The 22011-nt window shown below is 52.8% G+C and overlaps 1 protein-coding gene across 1 annotated transcript in view; it reads left to right on the forward strand.

Annotated features, from left to right (window-relative positions):
• Positions 1–1916: 1916 nt before the first annotated feature.
• Positions 1917–22011, forward strand: part of LOC132386156 (latent-transforming growth factor beta-binding protein 3-like) — a gene marked incomplete at its 5' end in the record, with an annotated part of 79381 nt that continues 59286 nt past the window's right edge. The window contains 3 exons of the mRNA XM_059958447.1: positions 1917–2108; positions 9068–9256; positions 11086–11102. Coding sequence (XP_059814430.1) covers positions 1917–2108; positions 9068–9256; positions 11086–11102 — 398 coding nt within the window. The remainder of the gene's footprint in view (positions 2109–9067; positions 9257–11085; positions 11103–22011) is intronic.

The following is a 22011-nucleotide window of genomic DNA, read 5'->3' on the forward strand; positions in this document are numbered from 1 at the left end:
GGGGTGTGTCGGTGTCACAGTGAGGGGTGTGGGGTGTGTCGGTGTCACAGTGAGGGGTGAGGGGTGTGTCGGTGTCACAGTGAGGGGTGTGGGGTGTGTCAGTGTCACGGTGAGGGGTGAGGGGTGTGTCGGTGTCACAGTGAGGGGTGTGGGGTGAGTCGGTGTCACAGTGAGGGGTGTGGGGAGTGTCGGTGTCACAGTGAGGGGTGAGGGGTGTGTCGGTGTCACAGTGAGGGGTGAGGGGTGTGTCGGTGTCACAGTGAGGGGTGTGGGGAGTGTTGGTGTCAGTGAGGGGTGTGGGGAGTGTCGGTGTCACAGTGAGGAGTGTGGGGAGTGTTGGTGTCAGTGAGGGGTGTGGGGAGTGTCGGTGTCAAGGTGAGGGGCGTGGGGAGTGTCGGTGTCACGGTGAGGGGTGTGGGGTGTGTCAGTGTCACAGTGAGGGGTGTCGGGTGTGTCAGTGTCACAGTGAGGGGTGAGGGGTGTGTCTGTGTCACAGTGAGGGGTGTCGGGTGTGTCAGTGTCACAGTGAGGGGTGTGGGGAGTGTCAGTGTCACGGTGAGGGGTGTGGGGTGTGTCGGTGTCACGGTGAGGGGTGAGGGGTGTGTCGGTGTCACGGTGAGGGGCGTGGGGTGTGTCGGTGTCACGGTGAGGGGCGTGGGGAGTGTCGGTGTCACGGTGAGGGGCGTGGGGAGTGTCGGTGTCACGGTGAGGGGCGTGGGGAGTGTCGGTGTCACAGTGAGGGGCGTGGGGAGTGTCGGTGTCACGGTGAGGGGCGTGGGGAGTGTCGGTGTCACGGTGAGGGGCGTGGGGAGTGTCGGTGTCACGGTGAGGGGCGTGGGGATGTGTCGGTGTCACGGTGAGGGGTGTGGGGTGTGTCAGTGTCACGGTGAGGGGTGAGGGGTGTGTCGGTGTCACGGTGAGGGGCGTGGGGTGTGTCGGTGTCACGGTGAGGGGCGTGGGGAGTGTCGGTGTCACGGTGAGGGGCGTGGGGAGTGTCGGTGTCACGGTGAGGGGCGTGGGGTGTGTCGGTGTCACAGTGAGGGGTGAGGGGTGTGTCGGTGTCACAGTGAGGGGTGTGGGGTGTGTCGGTGTCACAGTGAGGGGTGTGGGGAGTGTCGGTGTCACAGTGAGGGGTGTGGGGAGTGTCGGTGTCACAGTGAGGGGCGTGGGATGTGTCGGTGTCACAGTGAGGGGTGTGGGGAGTGTCGGTGTCACAGTGAGGGGTGAGGGGTGTGTCAGTGTCACAGTGAGGGGTCTGGGGAGTGTCGGTGTCACGGTGAGGGGTGTGGGGAGTGTCAGTGTCACAGTGAGGAGCGTGGGGTGTGTCGGTGTCACAGTGAGGGGTGTGGGGAGTGTTGGTGTCACAGTGAGGGGTGAGGGGTGTGAGTGTCACAGTGAGGGGTGTGGGGAGTGTCGGTGTCACAGTGAGGGGTGAGGGGTGTGAGTGTCACAGTGAGGGGTGTGGGGAGTGTCGGTGTCACGGGGATGGGTGTGGGGAGTGTCGGTGTAACAGTGAGTGGTGTGGGGAGTGTCAGTGTCACAGTGAGGGGTGTGGGGTGTGTCAGTGTCACGGTGAGTGGTGTGGGGAGTGTCGGTGTCACGGGGATGGGTGTGGGGAGTGTCAGTGTCACAGTGAGGGGTGTGGGGGAGTGTCAGTGACAGTGAGGGGTGTGGGGAGTGTCAGTGTCACGGTGATGGGTGTGGGGATTGTCGGTGTCACGGTGAGGGGTGTGTCAGTGTCATAGTGAGGGGTGTGTGGTGTATCGGTGTCACGGTGAGGGGTGTGTCAGTGTCATAGTGAGGGGTGTGTGGTGTATCGGTGTCACGGTGAGGGGTGTGTCAGTGTCATAGTGAGGGGTGTGTGGTGTATCGGTGTCACAGTGAGGGACGTGTTGTGCATGGGAATATTCTTCTCTGACGAATTCCCATTTCTCTTCCCACTGCAGTCACCGAGCACTCCGGGGAGAAAGGCCCCTGCTACCTGCTGGTGGACTCTGAGAAGCGGTGCGCCTACCCCCTGGGTGGGGAACTCACCAAGCAGATATGCTGCTGTTCAGTGGGCAAAGCCTGGGGCTCGAACTGCGACCCATGCCCCATCTCCGGCACAGGTAGGAGACCGGCGCAGGGGGCTCACCTCCCTGTGTCCTCGCACATCGCTGCTCTCTGTCCCGGCAGGGTTCATCCCACAGTCCCAGACCAGTACGGGAACCAAGTCTTCAATCTGACCAGCCACGTTCACTCCACTCTTAATCCCTCTACCCACCCATAGGAATCTACACTGCAGAATTCACCTGCACATCATGTATGTAATTTATTTCAAATGTAACCCGGTCAATCTAGTCCCACACCACCCAATTGCACTCAAGTGTGTAATAACCCACACGTGTTTGGAATGTGGGAACTGAACCCCAAACTAATCCCACTGTCCCACTCTTCCCACAGTCCTGTGTCAGTCCCCAAACTAATCCCACTGTCCCACTCTCTCTCCACAACCCTGTGTCAGTCCCCAAACTAATACCACTGTCCCACTCTCTCCCCACAGCCCTGTGTCAGTCCCCAAACTAATCCCACTGTCCCACACTCTCCCCACAGCCCTGTGTCAGTCCCCAAACTAATCCCACTGTCCCACTCTCCCCACAGCCCTGTGTCAGTCCCCAAACTAATCCCACTGTCCCACTCTCTCCCCACAGCCCTGTGTCAGTCCCCAAACTAATCCCACTGTCCCACTCTCTCTCCACAACCCTGTGTCAGTCCCCAAACTAATCCCACTGTCCCACTCTCCCACAGTCCTGAGTCAGTCCCCAGACTCATCCCACTGTCCCACTCTCTCCCCACAGCCCTGTGTCAGTCCCCAAACTAATCCCACTGTCCCACTCTTCCCACAGTCCTGTGTCAGTCCCCAAACTAATCCCACTGTCCCACTCTCCCCACAGTCCTGTGTCAGTCCCCAAACTAATCCCACTGTCCCACTCTTCCCACAGTCCTGTGTCATTCCCCAAACTAATCCCACTGTCCCACTCTCACCCCACAGCCCTGTGTCAGTCCCCAAACTAATCCCACTGTCCCACTCTTCCCACAGTCCTGTGTCAGTCCCCAAACTAATCCCACTGTCCCACTCTCTCTCCACAACCCTGTGTCAGTCCCCAAACTAATACCACTGTCCCACTCTCTCCCCACAGCCCTGTGTCAGTCCCCAAACTAATCCCACTGTCCCACTCTCCCCACAGTCCTGAGTCAGTCCCCAAACTAATCCCACTGTCCCACTCTCCCCACAGTCCTGAGTCAGTCCCCAAACTAATCCCACTGTCCCACTCTCTCCCCACAGCCCTGTGTCAGTCCCCAAACTAATCCCACTGTCCCACTCTCCCCACAGCCCTGTGTCAGTCCCCAAACTAATCCCACTGTCCCACTCTCTCTCCACAACCCTGTGTCAGTCCCCAAACTAATACCACTGTCCCACTCTCTCCCCACAGCCCTGTGTCAGTCCCCAAACTAATCCCACTGTCCCACACTCTCCCCACAGCCCTGTGTCAGTCCCCAAACTAATCCCACTGTCCCACTCTCCCCACAGCCCTGTGTCAGTCCCCAAACTAATCCCACTGTCCCACTCTCTCTCCACAACCCTGTGTCAGTCCCCAAACTAATCCCACTGTCCCACTCTCCCCACAGTCCTGAGTCAGTCCCCAAACTAATCCCACTGTCCCACTCTCTCCCCACAGCCCTGTGTCAGTCCCCAAACTAATCCCACTGTCCCACTCTCCCCACAGTCCTGAGTCAGTCCCCAGACTCATCCCACTGTCCCACTCTCTCCCCACAGCCCTGTGTCAGTCCCCAAACTAATCCCACTGTCCCACTCTCCCCACAGTCCTGTGTCAGTCCCCAAACTAATCCCACTGTCCCACTCTCTCCCCACAGCCCTGTGTCAGTCCCCAAACTAATCCCACTGTCCCACTCTCCCCACAGTCCTGTGTCAGTCCCCAAACTAATCCCACTGTCCTACTCTCTCCCCACAGTCCTGTGTCAGTCCCCAACCTAATCCCACTGTCCCACTCTCTCCCCACAGTCCTGTGTCAGTCCCCAACCTAATCCCACTGTCCCACTCTCTCCCCACAGTCCTTTGTCAGTCCCCAAACTAATCCCACTGTCCCACTCTCCCCACAGTCCTGAGTCAGTCCCAAGACTCATCCCACTGTCCCACTCTCTCCCCACAGCCCTGTGTCAGTCCCCAAACTAATCCCACTGTCCCACTCTCCCCACAGTCCTGTGTCAGTCCCCAAACTAATCCCACTGTCCCACTCTCTCCCCACAGCCCTGTGTCAGTCCCCAAACTCCCACTGTCCCACTCTCTCCGCACAGCCCTGTGTCAGTCCCCAAACTAATCCCACTGTCCCACTCTCTCCCCACAGTCCTCTGTCAGTCTCCAAACTAATCCCACTGTCCCACTCTCTCCCCACAGCCCTGTGTCAGTCTCCAAACTAATCCCACTGTCCCACTCTCTCCCCACAGTCCTGTCCTACTCTCTCCCCACAGCCCTGTGTCAGTCCCCAAACTAATCCCACTGTCCCACTCTCTCCCCACAGTCCTACTCTCTCCCCACAGTCCTGTGTCAGTCCACAAACTAATCCCACTGTCCCACTCTCTCCCCACAGCCCTGTGTCAGTCCCCAAAGTAATCCCACTGTCCCACTCTCTCCCCACAGTCCTGTGTCAGTCCCCAACCTAATCCCAATGTCCCTCTCTCTTCCCACAGTCCTACTCTCTCCCCACAGTCCTGTGTCAGTCCACAAACTAATCCCACTGTCTCACTCTCTCCCCACAGCCCTGTGTCAGTCCCCAAACTAATCCCACTGTCCCACTCTCTCCCCACAGTCCTGTGTCAGTCCACAAACTAATCCCACTGTCCCACTCTCTCCCCAGTCCTACTCTCTCCCCACAGACCTGTGTCAGTCCACAAACTAATCCCACTGTCCCACTCTCTCCCCACAGCCCTGTGTCAGTCCCCAAACTAATCCCACTGTCCCACTCTCTCCCCACAGTCCTGTGTCAGTCCACAAACTAATCCCACTGTCCCACTCTCTCCCCACAGTCCAGTGTCAGTCTCCAACCTAATCCCGCTGTCCCACTCTATCCCCACAGCCCTGTGTCAGTCCCCAAACTAATCCCACTGTCCCACTCTCTCCCCACAGTCCTACTCTCTCCCCACAGTCCTGTGTCAGTCCACAAAGTAATCCCACTGTCCCACTCTCTCCCCACAGTCCTGTGTCAGTCCCCAACCTAATCCCAATGTCCCTCTCTCTTCCCACAGTCCTACTCTCTCCCCACAGTCCTGTGTCAGTCCACAAACTAATCCCACTGTCCCACTCTCTCCCCACAGCCCTGTGTCAGTCCCCAAACTAATCCCACTGTCCCACTCTCTCCCCACAGTCCTGTGTCAGTCCACAAACTAATCCCACTGTCCCACTCTCTCCCCAGTCCTACTCTCTCCCCACAGACCTGTGTCAGTCCACAAACTAATCCCACTGTCCCACTCTCTCCCCACAGCCCTGTGTCAGTCCCCAAACTAATCCCACTGTCCCACTCTCTCCCCACAGTCCTGTGTCAGTCCACAAACTAATCCCACTGTCCCACTCTCTCCCCACAGTCCAGTGTCAGTCTCCAACCTAATCCCGCTGTCCCACTCTATCCCCACAGCCCTGTGTCAGTCCCCAAACTAATCCCACTGTCCCACTCTCTCCCCACAGTCCTACTCTCTCCCCACAGTCCTGTGTCAGTCCACAAACTAATCCCACTGTCCCACTCTCTCCCCAGAGTCCTGTGTCAGTCCCCAAACTAATCCCACTGTCCCACTCTCTCCCCACAGTCCTGTGTCAGTCCACAAACTAATCCCACTGTCCCACTCTCTCCCCAGTCCTACTCTCTCCCCACAGACCTGTGTCAGTCCACAAACTAATCCCACTGTCCCACTCTCTCCCCACAGCCCTGTGTCAGTCCCCAAACTAATCCCACTGTCCCACTCTCTCCCCACAGTCCTGTGTCAGTCCACAAACTAATCCCACTGTCCCACTCTCTCCCCACAGTCCAGTGTCAGTCTCCAACCTAATCCCGCTGTCCCACTCTATCCCCACAGCCCTGTGTCAGTCCCCAAACTAATCCCACTGTCCCACTCTCTCCCCACAGTCCTACTCTCTCCCCACAGTCCTGTGTCAGTCCACAAAGTAATCCCACTGTCCCACTCTCTCCCCACAGTCCTGTGTCAGTCCCCAACCTAATCCCAATGTCCCTCTCTCTTCCCACAGTCCTACTCTCTCCCCACAGTCCTGTGTCAGTCCACAAACTAATCCCACTGTCCCACTCTCTCCCCACAGCCCTGTGTCAGTCCCCAAACTAATCCCACTGTCCCACTCTCTCCCCACAGTCCTGTGTCAGTCCACAAACTAATCCCACTGTCCCACTCTCTCCCCAGTCCTACTCTCTCCCCACAGACCTGTGTCAGTCCACAAACTAATCCCACTGTCCCACTCTCTCCCCACAGCCCTGTGTCAGTCCCCAAACTAATCCCACTGTCCCACTCTCTCCCCACAGTCCTGTGTCAGTCCACAAACTAATCCCACTGTCCCACTCTCTCCCCAGTCCTACTCTCTCCCCACAGACCTGTGTCAGTCCACAAACTAATCCCACTGTCCCACTCTCTCCCCACAGCCCTGTGTCAGTCCCCAAACTAATCCCACTGTCCCACTCTCTCCCCACAGTCCTGTGTCAGTCCACAAACTAATCCCACTGTCCCACTCTCTCCCCACAGTCCTGTGTCAGTCCACAAAGTAATCCCACTGTCCCACTCTCTCCCCACAGTCCTGTGTCAGTCCCCAACCTAATCCCAATGTCCCTCTCTCTTCCCACAGTCCTACTCTCTCCCCACAGTCCTGTGTCAGTCCACAAACTAATCCCACTGTCCCACTCTCTCCCCACAGCCCTGTGTCAGTCCCCAAACTAATCCCACTGTCCCACTCTCTCCCCACAGTCCTGTGTCAGTCCACAAACTAATCCCACTGTCCCACTCTCTCCCCAGTCCTACTCTCTCCCCACAGACCTGTGTCAGTCCACAAACTAATCCCACTGTCCCACTCTCTCCCCACAGCCCTGTGTCAGTCCCCAAACTAATCCCACTGTCCCACTCTCTCCCCACAGTCCTGTGTCAGTCCACAAACTAATCCCACTGTCCCACTCTCTCCCCACAGTCCAGTGTCAGTCTCCAACCTAATCCCGCTGTCCCACTCTATCCCCACAGCCCTGTGTCAGTCCCCAAACTAATCCCACTGTCCCACTCTCTCCCCACAGTCCTACTCTCTCCCCACAGTCCTGTGTCAGTCCACAAACTAATCCCACTGTCCCACTCTCTCCCCAGAGTCCTGTGTCAGTCCCCAAACTAATCCCACTGTCCCACTCTCTCCCCACAGCCCTGTGTCAGTCCCCAAACTAATCCCACTGTCCCACTCTCTCCCCACAGTCCTACTCTCTCCCCACAGTCCTGTGTCAGTCCACAAACTAATCCCACTGTCCCACTCTCTCCCCAGAGTCCTGTGTCAGTCCCCAAACTAATCCCACTGTCCCACTCTCTCCCCACAGCCCTGTGTCAGTCCCCAAACTAATCCCACTGTCCCACTCTCTCCCCACAGTCCTACTCTCTCCCCACAGTCCTGTGTCAGTCCACAAACTAATCCCACTGTCCCACTCTCTCCCCACAGTCCAGTGTCAGTCCCCAACCTAATCCCACTGTCCCACTCTCTCCCCACAGTCCAGTGTCAGTCCCCAACCTAATCCCACTGTCCCACTCTCTCCCCACAGTCCAGTGTCAGTCCCCAACCTAATCCCACTGTCCCACTCTCTCCCCACAGTCCTGTGTCAGTCCACAAACTAATCCCACTGTCCCACTCTCTCCCCACAGTCCTACTCTCTCCCCACAGTCCTGTCAGTCCACAAACTAATCCCACTGTCCCACTCTCTCCCCACAGTCCTACTCTCTCCCCACAGTCCTTTGTCAGTCCCCAAACTAATCCCACTGTCCCACTCTCTCCCCACAGCCCTGTGTCAGTCCCCAAACTAATCTCACTGTCCCACTCTCTCCCTACAGTCCTGTGTCAGTCCCCAAAGTAATCCCACTGTCCTACTCTCTCCCCATAGTCCTGTGTCCTACTCTCTTTCCACAGTCCTTTTATCAGTCCCCAAACTAATCCCACTGTCCCACTCTCTCCCCACAGTCCTGTGTCAGTCCACAAACCAATCCCACTGTCCCACTCTCACCCCACAGCCCTGTGTCAGTCCCCAAACTAATCCCACTGTCCCACTCTCTCCCCACAGTCCTTTGTCAGTCCACAAACTAATCCCACTGTCCCACTCTCTCCCCACAGCCCTGTGTCAGTCCCCAAACTAATCCCACTGTCCCACTCTCTCCCCACAGCCCTGTGTCAGTCCCCAAACTAATCCCACTGTCCCACTCTCTCCCCACAGCCCTGTGTCAGTCCACAAACTAATCCCACTGTCCCACTCTCTCCCCACAGCCCTGTGTCAGTCCCCAAACTAATCCCACTGTCCCACTCTCTCCCCACAGCCCTGTGTCAGTCCCCAAACTAATCCCACTGTCCCACTCTCTCCCCACAGCCCTGTGTCAGTCCCCAAACTAATCCCACTGTCCCACTCTCTCCCCACAGTCCTACTCTCTCCCCACAGTCCTGTGTCAGTCCACAAACTAATCCCACTGTCCCACTCTCTCCCCACAGCCCTGTGTCAGTCCCCAAACTAATCCCACTGTCCCACTCTTTACCCACAGCCCTGAGTCAATTCCTAAAGTAATCCCAGTGGCATGATGACTTTCATACGTCTCTCTTCGATGTTCAGCCTCACCTCTCTCAGTAGCTGCCCTTTTCTCCCGATCCAGAGGCTGAGGATTTTTTTTTGTTAAATTAGCCTCACTTAGTTGCCCTGGCCCCGTACGACCCCGACCATCTCCTTCCGCCACACCCCCCCCCCCCCACCCCGCAGAGCGTGCCATTAACCCCTGCCTGTCTCGGCAGAGTTCCACGAGACGTGCCCAGCGGGCATGGGCTACCAGTTCTCCAGCTCGCACCAGAAGATCAGCATCCCGCCGGGGAACAGTATCACGGTGCGGATCGGCCCCGACGGTAAGGCCCGCATCGTCCAAGTGCCGATCACCGGGCCCACCGCTCTCCCGCACCAGGAGATTGACAAGGACGTGCTGGAAGGTTGGTAACGGTAGTGGGGGGGGACTAGCGGGCTGGAGGGGGCTTCTCCCGGCAGCATCCTTCTCTGCATCTGCTCATTTCCGCACCCGCGTAAGCACGCAGATGGACACTCAAATCGTACATTTACGTATGGACAGGCCCTTCTGACCCTCGAGCAGGGGCCACGATTTAATCCTAGGCAACTTACGATGACCAATTAACCCGTCTTGCAAAGACTCTGCCCGGAAAGAGGAAAAGCTTGTCAAGAACAATGGCGGTCATGATCGCCCACGTTGTCCAACATGGCAGACGTGATGATGTCACACGACCTGGCACGTAATCATGATGACATCATGGTGACAGGCCCTTCCGCCTAACGACACCAGTTAACTTACTAGCACCACACACATCAGGCTGAACTCACTAACTGGCCCCAACTGGTCGGTCTTTGGACTGTGGGAGGAAACTGGAGCACCCGGAGGAAACCCACACGGTCACGGGGGAGAACGAGCAAACTCCCCACCGGCCGCGACAGGAACTGAACCCGGGTCGCCGGTGCTGTGGAGCGTCCCACTGACCGCTACGCTACCGCGCCGTGAAATGCATCTGTCGCTACGCGCGCACACGATAAAAAACGCACGCCCGCTCACATTGACATCAACTCACAGGCTGACTGACATCCACACAGACTTAGTTACGTGCACTAATTTGCACACTCACACACTCACTCACTATTACACTCGTACGCCTATGCATGTATTGACACACAAACACACACTCACACGTTCATGCATTCACACTCACAGTCTTTCACTCAAATACAGATTTGCACGCTCGTTCACACACATATATGCTATATTCAAAGGATTTGAAGTGCATTTATTATCAAGGAATGTATAAATGATGTAACCTTGAGGTTCACCTGCTTACAGGCAGTCACAAACCAAAAAACACCCCTAAAGAACCCAATTTTAAAAGAAAGACCAACACCCAATGTGCAAAAGGAGGAATAAAACTCAAATCATGCAAATAATAAAAGCAAGCAGCAACATTCCGAACCAAATTGAGTCCATAGACCCCGAGCAGCTGGAGTAGGCCCATTGCCTCGTTCTCAGTTCATCATATAGAAGAAGTGTCATGAATAACGTAGTTAGTCGGATTTCTTGCATCTTGAACTACCAGTAAGTCATCATCCAATTTGAGTAGCACCATCTTAAACCGGCAGGGTGGGAATTCCTCACATGCTCATTCGTTCATGTGTATTTACAGTCGTTTATAGATACACATTCACACTAATTCACTCATCGTCCTCACATGCAAACTTGTGCGCACGTGCACACACACACACACACACACACACACACACACTCACACACACACACTCACACACACACACACACTCACACACACACACACACTCACACACACACACACACTCACACTCACACACACACACACACACACACTCACACACACACACACACACACACACACACTCTCACTCACACACACACTCACACTCACACTCACACACACACACACACACACACACACACACACACACACACACACACACACACGTGTCAATGGGACAGGGATCTGTGTCTGTCATAATTTGCCAGCTGCTTCCACATAAACGCGGGCAGGAATGTAACGGAGCCAACATCTCACCCCTAGTAACTATTTCCTACCTGTAGAATCTCTAGGCTGTAGAAATATTGTCTCTGATGAGTAGTGACCATTTTATTCCGCTGTAATGAATTCCTTGCTCGTACTAACGCTGCCAACAGTCTAACCTCTCCCCTCTGCCACACTTTTAGTAACCTTATCGCTCTCTTCTCTCCACACAGCAACCACTATCACTTTGGTAAGTGGAAGATTTAATTAAGTTGTGACATGTTTAACGTTCCTTGTGCCAAACTGTTTTTTCTCCCCTAAGGGTTTTGTTAGTCAGCGGTTCCCAAGCTGGCAAAGAACCATGCAGTGATAATCACCCATTAACCACTGGTTATATTGAAATGTTATTGGTTTATTTTCCATCGGCCTTGTTCCTAGTTAATCGAAATAGATTTTGTTTTTCTTCTCATTTCCTCTTTCTCTCTCCTTCTGCTCTCTGTTTCTCCCTTCTGATTTGTTCCCTCTTCCTTCCCAGCCTTGATGGAAGGTCTTGGCTCAGAACATTGACTGCTTGTTTCTCTCTGTAGATGCTGCCTGATCTGCTAAGCATTTTGTCTGTGTTGCTCTATCCCTCCTTTGCCTCGTTCCCTCTCTCCCCTTCCTTCTTTCTCATCCATGCTCCCTCCCTCTTTCTATCTGTGTTGCACTCTCTCCTTCCCCATCTCTTCCCTTCCCTCCCTCAGTCTCTTTCTCTGCTTCCTGCTCTCATTTCCCCTCTATATTTCCTTCTCTCTCTCCCGTCTTGCTCCCTCTCTCCCCCCGTCTCTTTTTACCTCTCTCCCTGCCTCCCTCTCTCCCCCTTCCTTTTCTCGTTCCTTTTCTCTTCCCCTCTCACCTTCTCTTTCAACTCCTCTTCTCTCCCTCTTTCTTCCTTCCCTGCTCTCTTACCTTCTCTCTCTCCCCTCCTCCATCTCCTCGTTTCTCTTATCTCCTCTCCTCTTTCTGTTGTGCATTTAATATTTCAGTAATGTTGTAAATAAATTGTTTGATTAAGGATTCTTTGTTTAAATATTGTTTACATAGGTGGTGTTGTGGATAATGAAGTAGGTTTTCAAAGCTTGCAGAGAGATTTAGGACAGTTAGAAGAGTGGGCTGAACGATGGCAGATGGAGTTTAATGCTGATAAGTGTGAGGTGCTACATTTTGGTAGGAATAATCCAAATAGGACATACATGGTAAATGGTAGGGCACTGAGGAATGCAGTAGAACAGAGTGACCTAGGAATAATGGTGCATAGTCCCCTGAAGGTGGAATCTCATGTGGATAGGATGGTGAAGAAAGCTTTTGGTATGCTGGCCTTTATAAATCAGAGCATTGAGCATAGGAGTTGGGATGTAATGTTAAAATTGAAAAGGTATTGGTGAGGCCAAATTTGGAGTATTCTGTACAGTTCTGGTCACCAAATTATAGCAAAGATGTCAACAAAATAGAGAGAGTACAGAGAAGATTTACTAGAATGTTACCTGGGTTTCAGCACCTAAGTTACAGGGAAAGGTTGAACAAGTTAGGTCTTTATTCTTTGGAGCGTAGAAGGTTGAAGGGGGGACTTGATAGAGGTATTTAAAATAATGAGGGGGATAGATCGAGTTGACATGGATAGGCTTTTTCCATTGAGAGTAAGGGAGATTCAAACAAGAGGACATGATTTGAGAGTTAGGGGGCAAAAGTTTAAGGGTAATATGAGGGGGAACTTCTTTACTCAGGGAGTGGTAGCTGTGTGGAACAAGCTTCCAGTAGAAGTGGTAGAGGCAGGTTCGATATTGTAATATGGACAGGAAAGGAATGGAGGGTTATGGGCTGAGTGCAAGTCGGTGGGACTAGGTGAGAGTAAGCATTCGGCACGGACTAGAAGGGCCAAGATGGCCTGTTTCCGTGCTGTAATTGTTATATGGTTATATAATTCAATAGAGGTGATATAGCACCGTGCAGAAGTCTTGGGCCCACAGATACATAGCTCAGGTGTCCCAGACTTCTCCACAGTGTACTGGTCAACGTGGTGCAGAGGGTGCAATCTGGCAGGAGCAAAGGATGTTGGGAATGGCAAGGGTGGAGTGCCATGGGAGGGGTGTGGGACAGCTGGCAGAGAAGGAGTGCCAGGGCTGGAGGAAGCAGACACGCCCAGCCCTGAGACACCAGGCAAGGTCATCTGATTCCAAACAATTGGTTTATTGATCATTACAAACTGTCTCTCTGGCGCTTCCCGCTCCCTCGCCTCACCCTTCCCCTTTTCCCAACCGTGAATCCCGTCTCCCTGCCCCCTTCCCATTCTCAGTCTTTAATAGAGACCCAAATCAGAATCACGTTTATCATCACTCACGTACATCACAAATTTTTTTTGCAGCAGGGGTGTGGTACAATATGTAGAATTACTACAGAACTGTGCAAAATTCTTGGGCACCAAAGCTGTAGTATTTCTGTAAAAGTACGTGAATGGCATACATAATCATGCCAACGCGTCATGTGTGTAAGCTTTGCTGAAGTAAGAGGCTAAATGTACACAAGTTATCCCCGGCTCCATGTTTTGTGTTCAACTAGTTTTATTTTTTGGTGGCTATAAAACATAACAGTAGCAACAAGGAAGTTTTTAAACAAACTCGAGTTGACTACTTACCTGTTGAAAAGGATCGAGATGCTCAAGTATTTTCTAAAAAGCACAGCATGTTTTCTTTTCAAGAGTAGAGAAATGGTTAAGTTAAAAGAAAGTGCAGCATGTGGCTTCTTCGGAAAAGAAGAGAGACGGTCCAGTTTTTTCTTTAAAAGAAGCAGAAAATGGGCAGAGTCCACAGGTTCAGAAATGGTTGGTTGTATTGGAAAGATAGATGTGTTTGATTGCACAGGAGATAACTGGGCATTGTATGTTGAGCGAATTGAACATAATTTGAAGCCAGTGAAAAGTAAGTTTTACCTGTCATGAGTGCATTGCATGGAAAGGCATACAGCTTGCTTAAATGTTTGACTGCTGGAACCAAACCGGCCAAAATGAGCTTTGCTGATATCAGTAAATGTACGCAGGAACATTTAGAACCAAAACCAATGTTGACTGCAGGATACTTTAGGTTTCATAAGTGGAGTCAAAAGCTGGGAGTCCATTTACTTACTTGGCTGAACTGGAGAGATTTTCCGAGCACTGTAGGTTCGGTGAAGGGCTAAATGATGCACCGAGAGATTGTTTAGTCTGTGGAATCTTACAAGAAAGCATTCAAAAACGGCTCCTAACTGAAGCGCAACTCACATTGAAGAGAACAGTTGAAATCGCTGTATCAATGGAAACAGCAGCCAGAGACACAATGGAGTTGCAGTCAGGAATGAGAGCAAGTGTGAACAAAATTGCAGAGTCCAAACAGAAACCGGCCTGGCCAAACAAATTGGCAGGGGCTCACGTACACCAGACCAATGCAGGTGTAAAGATGAAACTTGCAGAAAATGCAACAAGGTAGAGCACATACAAAGAGACGAAAATAAATTAAAATGGAATTTGACACTGGTTTCGGCTGTTCCAGTCATTCCACAAAATGAGTTTGAACGGCATTTCAAAGATACTGAACTGAAGCCTGCAGATATGTCCTGTCCAAGACTGGAAGAAGCTGCAGAAGATCGTGAACACAACCCAGCACATCACATAAACTAGTCTTCTGCCCTTGGACTCACTTTACACCGCACGCTGTCGGAGCAGTGCTGTCAGGATAATCAAGGACACGACCCACCCAGCCAACACACTTTTTGTCCCTCTTCCCTCCGGGAGAAGGTTCAGGAGCGTGAAAATCCGTACGGCCAGATTTGGGAATAGCTTCTTTCCAACTGTGATAAGACTGCTGAACGGTTCCTGACCCGGATCTGGGCCGTACCTTCTAAATATCCGGACCTGACTTGCACTACCTTACTTTCCCTTTTCTATTTTCTAATTATGATTTATAATTTAAATTTTTATTATATTTAATTCGATTTGTACTTCAGGGAACACGAAGCGCAGAATCAAATATCGCTGTGATGATTATACGCTCTAGTATCAATTGTTTGGTGAGAATAAAGTAAAGTAAAGATATCCAATAAAAACTTACTCTGGGAACTATTGTGGGAATAACAACCAAAGAGCCACATTGGTCTAGTATGTGGTAAAAAAAACAGGAAGGCCAGCGTCGTGGGGACGAGACTAGCTGAGACAACAGCAACTTGATTATAGATCCATCCATCACTGGCTTGCCACGTTCCCCCCGCAACAGAGTCAACTTAAATCGAATTAAAAACATACTGGATGACGCCACAGTTTTCCAATGCTCAAACATATCGAGGGTAAAATAGTGTTAAGTGAAAGTGCCACACCCGAGTTTTACAAGAACATCGAGTTCTTTATACCACGCATGATGAAGTAGCCAGGGAGCTAGACTGCGTGGAGGCTGAAGGAATTATCTCCGAGGTTGAGTGGAGTCCGTGGACAATGCCAAGAGGAATGGGTCTGTTGGGATCTGGGGTGATTTTAAGGTCACCTTCAACCCAGTACTGAAAGTCCAGGGTAGAGCAGTGGTCCCCAACCACCGGGCCGCAAAGCTTGTGCTACCGGGCCGCGAGGAAACGATATGATTTGGCGACATGAAACGACGTGGGTCAGCTGCACCTTTCCTCATTCCCTGTCACGCCCACTGTTGGAACTTGAACGTACGCGAGGTCACTACGCACGTGTCATCCATGCCAGCGCGGGAAGAAGATCATCTCCTCGAGCTTGCGAGTGACGGCGGGCTGAAAAGTATGTTTGATGTAACATCTCTGCCGGCATTCTGGATCAAAGTCAAGGCTGAATATCCTGAGATAGCCACGAAAGCAGTGAAAAACGTTGCTTCCATTTCCAACATCCTATCTCTGCGAAGCGGACTTTTCTGCAACAAATGCAACAAAAACTAAATTGCGGAATAGACTGGACTTAGGGAACCCCCTTCGAGTATCACTGTCTCCCATCACCCCTCCATGGGACCATCTTGTTGCAGGGAAACAAGCCCAGGGCTCCCACTGATTCAGCGATATTGGGGTGTTGCAATGATTTTATATGTTCATACGGGGAAAATATGCGCTGTGTTTTTAAAAAGCAAACACAAGGAAACCTGCGGATGCTGGAAATTCAAGCAACACACTCAAAATGCTGGTGGAACGCAGCAGGCCAGGCAGCATCTATAGAAACACTGTCGACGTTTCGGGCCGAGACCCTTCGTCAGGACTAACTGAAAGGAAAGATAGTAAGAGATTTGGAAGAAGGAGGGGGAGGGGGAAATGCGAAATGATAGGAGAAGACCGGAGAGGGTGGGGTGAATCTGAGAGCTGGAAAGGTGATTGGCAAAAGGAATACAGAGCTGGAGAAGGGAAAGGATCATGGGACGGGAGGCCTGGGGAGAAAGAACGGGGGAAGGGAGTTGGAGAACAGGCAGAGTGATGGGCAGAGAGAGAGAGAGAGAAAAAAGGAGGGGGAAAAACTAAATATATCAGGGATGGGGTAAGAAGGGGAGGAGGGGCATTAACAGAAGTCAATGTTCATGCCGTCAGGCTGTGTGTTTAATATCAAATTCGTTAGGTGAACCCTTTTAGAAACAAAATTGAGTATATTAGCTGCTTATAAGTGACTTAGTTGACTTATCGCCTGTATACTGGTCGTGAATAACACCCCCAGCGGCCAGCCGGTCCGCAAGAATATTGTCAATATTAAGCAGGTCTGCGGTGCAGAAAAGATTGGGGACCCCTAGGATAGAGGATATCTCTGCAAACCTTTAGCAAAGTGGACGTAGCCGAGGACTACCTGCAGATGGAGGTGGAAGCGGAGCCCAAAGTGCTTCTCATCACAAACTCACACACGGTGCTTTATTGCAGCAATAAGCCAAGTTCCGGAGTAACATCTGCACCTGCGCTCTGGCGAAAAGCTGCGGACCGGGTCCTGCAAGGCTTTGCCCCGGGCCCTCAGTGTTACCCGGGTGACATCGTCGTCATCAGTGAAGATGACAAGAAGCACCTCTGAAATCTCCCAGGCGGTATTAAAAATGGTTAGAAGATAATGGGCTTCGGAGTACGACGCAAGTGTGAGTTCTTCAAGCCAAGCATCACTTACTGTGGTCGCACCATTGAGTCGCAAGAATTGCACAAGGGTGCTGAAGAAATTCAAGCGGTGCTGGATGCCCCAAGGCCAAAGTATGCATCACCGTTGTGGTGCTTTTTTTTCCAAGGATTTGTCAGCTACTGTGACAGGTTCCTGACAAACCCGTGCCCCGCCCTTTCAACTCATTACTAAAGATCAGGATGATCAATGGCGATGGGGGGTGGCTCTCCAAAAGAGAGAGGGAGCGGTGACGTCAGACGCTGTACTCCACGTCGCCCAGTGAAGCTTGCTTGTGACGGCTTGTCTGAGGGTGTGGGTGCAGTCATCTCACATGTGTGAGTGACGCAAGAGAAGGCACCATCACTCTGCGTCACGTTTCCTGACCACCGCAGTGAAAGGTTACACCGAGAGGCCTTGAGTCCGGTGAAACGTTTCCGGATAGTACCTGGGTGGGGGGAGAGCTCACCCTGATTTCGGATCAGCAACCATCAGTGTCCATTTTCAATCCTCAGGAGGGAGCTCCAGTATCAGCAGCAGCAGAGAGAGTGAGTGAGTGAGAAAGAGAGAGAGAGAGAGAGACAGGTAGAGAGAGAGGGGGAGAGGGGGACAGAGACAGGTAGAGAGAGAGAGAGAGAGAGACACAGAGACAGAGAGAGAAGAGAAAGGGACAGACAGAGAGAGAGGCAGACAGGTAGAGAGAGAGAGAGAGAGAGAGAGAGAGAGAGACAGAGAAAGAGGCAGAGACAGAGAGAGAGAGTGAGTCAGAGGAAGAGAGAGAGGGAGAGAGTCAGAGAGACAGAAGAGAAAGACACAAAAAGAGAGAGAGTGAGAGAGAGAGAGACACACACACACCCTCCCCCCCGCAGGAGGGCCCACCTTTGGGCCCCCTATCCCTGGCCCGGGCTCGCAGACTCTTGGTCACTGAGCCTCCAGCCTCCAGTCCCTGGCCCAGGCTCGCAGACAGCACGGGAGCATTATCAAAGAAAGCCAGACACCGGATGACATCAGGAAATATTTGGACAGGATGAAAAGTTTGCTCACAGTTTCCCTCCCTTATTTACTTAGTGTGACGTGGAAGAAGGCATGCTGATCCCCAGCAGGGATCTGGTCCAACCTCTTATTTTTCCCAATCGCCTGTAACTTACTCTCTGAAACAGCACAAAAACAGGCCCTTCAGCCCATCCAGTCCGTGCTGAACCATTTAAACTGCCTACTCCCATGTACCTACACCGGGACCACAGCCCTCCACACCCTGACCATCCATCAGCCGTTTGAATCTCTTACCAGCTTTACAACGACAAACCTGCCGGTCTTTGGGATGTGGCAGGAAATCAGATCATCCTGGGGATTGGGGGCTAGGAACCAACTTGGTCAGAGGGATAACGTGCGCAGAGTCAGCGCAGCGCCCCACGTCGGGATCGAGCCCTGGGCCGCGGGAGCTGTCGGGGCAGCAGCTCCGACAAGGGAGCGTCTTAGCGGTGGAGATGGGTGTCGCGAACCATAAGGTACTCTGCCCTCCCCGCTGAGGCCCCTACACCTCCTCCCTCACCTCCATTCAGGGCCCCAAACAGTCCTTTCCAGGTAAGGCACCACCTCACATTGCAAACTTGCCTACTGCTCCCAGTGCGGCCTCCTCTACTTTGGTGGGACCCGTCGTAAATTGAAGGGGGCCGGCTTCGTTGAGCCCCTCCAAGGGGACCTTGCTTTGTGGATCCAGAATTGGCTTGCTTACCGAAGGCAAAGAGTGGTTGTAGACGGGTCGTATTCTGCATTTTCCCTATCAATCCCACTCTCCTGCCCTGACTGATCAAGATCGTCCTTTAACAGCTTATAAAAGCTTACGAAAGGTTCAAAAAACTAGGTAACGAAAGACACGTACATTCGAATGCTGTTCATAGACTTCAGTTCAGCATTCAACACAATCATCCCTCAGAAACTGATTGGAAAGCTGAGCCCACTGGGCCTGAACACCTCCCCCTGCAACTGGATCCTAGACTTCCTGACTGGGAGACTGCAGTCAGTCCAGATCGGAGGCAGCATCTCCAACACCGTCACACTGAGCACGGGGGGCCCCCTTATTTGATAAGGTACCCCATGCAAGGCTTATTGAGAAAGTACGGAGGCATGGGATCCAAGGGGACATTGCTTTGTGGATCCAGAACTGGCTTGCTTACAGAAGGCAAAGAGTGGTTGTAGGCGGGTCGTATTCTCCACTAGCGGGACTTCCCGGCGGCCAAACACTTACATTCCCATTCCCATTCCCATTCCCATTCCCATTCCCATTCCCATTCCCATTCCCATTCCCATTCCCATTCCCATTCCCATTCCTGTTCTGGTGCATCAGACCTTTGCTTCTCAGGGTGGAGGAGCAACATGTTATGTTCCGTCTGGGTAGCCTCTGACCCGATGCTGTAAATATCAATTTCTCCTTCCGGTGAACAGATTTCACCCCCGCCCCCAACCCACCACACCTTCCTCTAATCTCCAGCCTGATCATTAACCTCTTCTCACCTGCCTATCTCTTCCCCCTGGGTCCCCCCCCCCACCTTCCCGTTCTCCCATGGTCCACTCTCCTCTCCTGTCAGGACCCTCCCTCTCTAGCCCTTAACCTTTCCCCCCTCCCCCCCCCCACCGTGGCTTCACCCTTCACCTTCCTGCCTCCTTCCCCTCCCTCCCCCCACCTGTTTATTCAGGCACCTTCCCCCCTTCTTTCTCAGTCCCGAAGAAGGGTCTCGGCCCGAAACGCCAACTTGCTTCTGCCTTGCCGCCGATTTCCTCCAGCTTTGGATTTCCAGCGGCTGCAGCTTTTCCGGACGCAGGCCGTTTGGCCCATCTGGGCTAGCCTCGCTCCCCAGCTCCCTCAAAGTCTTCCCAGTCCACGCCCTCGTCCAAGTACCTGAATATTGAAAGGACGAGGTAGAGTGGATGTCCAGAAGATGTTTGCTGTAGCGGGGGTGTCTCGGACCAGAGGGCACGGCCTCAGATTGGAGGGCAAAGCACTGGTTTTAAGGCACCAGGACCCGCCTTCTCCTGTCAGTGGAAACGGTTCCGACGGGCTCAGTGGCTAAGCCACTCGAGAAGGCCAGGAGCTGCACTTGGTTGTCAGAGGCTGTTTGAGGCGCATGCCACGGGAGATCAGCTCGACGAGCTTGGGACTGAATAATGTCCGTGATTATGCCGTCAGTCTTATTCTGTTGCTCGGACAGATGCGGAGTTGCGTGGGTCAGTTCGAGACCTGCTGCTGGTGGGGACCTCAGGCGTCTTCACCCCACCCCCCACCGCCTGACGGCAGCAGCCAGAAGGTGGCCCGGCGCGGAGGGCGACGGCCCCCACCCCCAGGAGATGGGCGGGGCCTCCTTGCGGCTACGCCTTCACAGCCCGCCGGCGGCGCGAGGGTTACCGCGTCACTTCCCGCCGCTGTCCGCGAGGAGCATGTACGTCCTCCCCGGCCGCCGCGCGGGTTTCCTCCCACGTTCCAAAGACGGACGGTTAGGGCCGGCGTGCCGCGTTGGCGCCAGAAGCGCGGTGACGCTTGCGGGCTGCCCTCCTCCCGCCGGCGCGACCTTGGGACCGCGTTGACCGCTGGTGCAAAACTGCGCGTTTCACGGTGTGCGTGTTTCGACCTGACAAGTGTAGACTGACCTCTAACCTCTGACCCTCTGTGCCCATGATAGGCCGTTTGAAGCCTCGTGCGTTGAAATTACCGTAACCTTACCATGGTACGACCAGACAGGAGAGAGATACGGCTTCAGAGGAGGCTGCCCCGCTATGGGCTAAACGTGGCCCTGTGGAAGATCTGTAAAGTGAGATAGGGATTTGAATCTGGGGGTGCTTCGATACAGAGGGTAGGGCACAGGACACAAATGTGTCTCCGGCATAATCACGGGTCGCAGGTCTAGCTTTGGGTCTGACGCCTGTAATGACACAAACACAGCCAATGAATTTACCCACCGCCAAGCTCCAAGCCACTCACCGGGGGCAAGGAAGGACGCCAGATGATTAACGGCGGCATTCAGCACCATGGAGAGGGAACAATAGGAGATCTTCCCATTCATTTCCCAGGAGGGCCAGAGGTAGGGGGGATACATCCCAGGATGAATTGGACAAGGAGAGCCACCAGTGGCACTAACAAGGCATAAGACAATAAGGCACGGGAGCAGATTTAGGCCATTCAGCTCATCGGGTCTGCTCCAACATTCAATCATGGCTGATTTATTATCCCTCTCAACCCCACTCTCCTGCCCTCTCCCTTCGATGCCCTGACTGATCAAGATCGTCTTTTAACAGCTTATAAAAGCTTACGAAAGGTTCAAAAAACTAGGTAACGAAAGACACGTACATTCGAATGCTGTTCATAGACTTCAGTTCAGCATTCAACACAATCATCCCTCAGAAACTGATTGGAAAGCTGAGCCTATACTGGGCCTGAACACCTCCCCCTGCAACTGGATCCTAGACTTCCTGACTGGGAGACTGCAGTCAGTCCAGATCAGAGGCAGCATCTCCAACACCATCACACTGAGCACGGGGGCCCCCTTATTTAATAAGGTACCCCGTGCAAGGCTTATTGAGAAAGTAAGGAGGCATGGGATCCAAGGGGACTTTGCTTTGTGGATCCAGAATTGGCTTGCTTACAGAAGGCAAAGAGTGGTTGTAGACGGGTCATATTCTGCATGATCGGTGGGGTGCCTCAGGGATCTGTTCTGGGATTTTCTCTTCGTGATTTTTATAAATGACCTGGACGAGGAAGTGGAGGGATGGGTTAGTAAGTTTGCTGATGACACAAAGGTTGGGGGTGTTGTGGATAGTGTGGGGCGTTGTCAGAGGTTACAGTTGGACATCGATAGGATGCAAAACCGAGTTGAGAATTGGCAGATGGAGTTCAACCCAGGTAAGTGTAGGTAGGTAGGTAGGTCAAATATGATGGCAGAATATAGTATTAATGGTAAGACTCTTGACAATGTGGAGGATCAGAAGGATCTTGGGGTCCGAGTCCATAGGACGCTCAAAGATGCTGCACAGGTTG

This window comes from Hypanus sabinus, unplaced genomic scaffold, assembly GCF_030144855.1.
Source record: "Hypanus sabinus isolate sHypSab1 unplaced genomic scaffold, sHypSab1.hap1 scaffold_1037, whole genome shotgun sequence".
Lineage (NCBI taxonomy): Eukaryota > Metazoa > Chordata > Chondrichthyes > Myliobatiformes > Dasyatidae > Hypanus > Hypanus sabinus.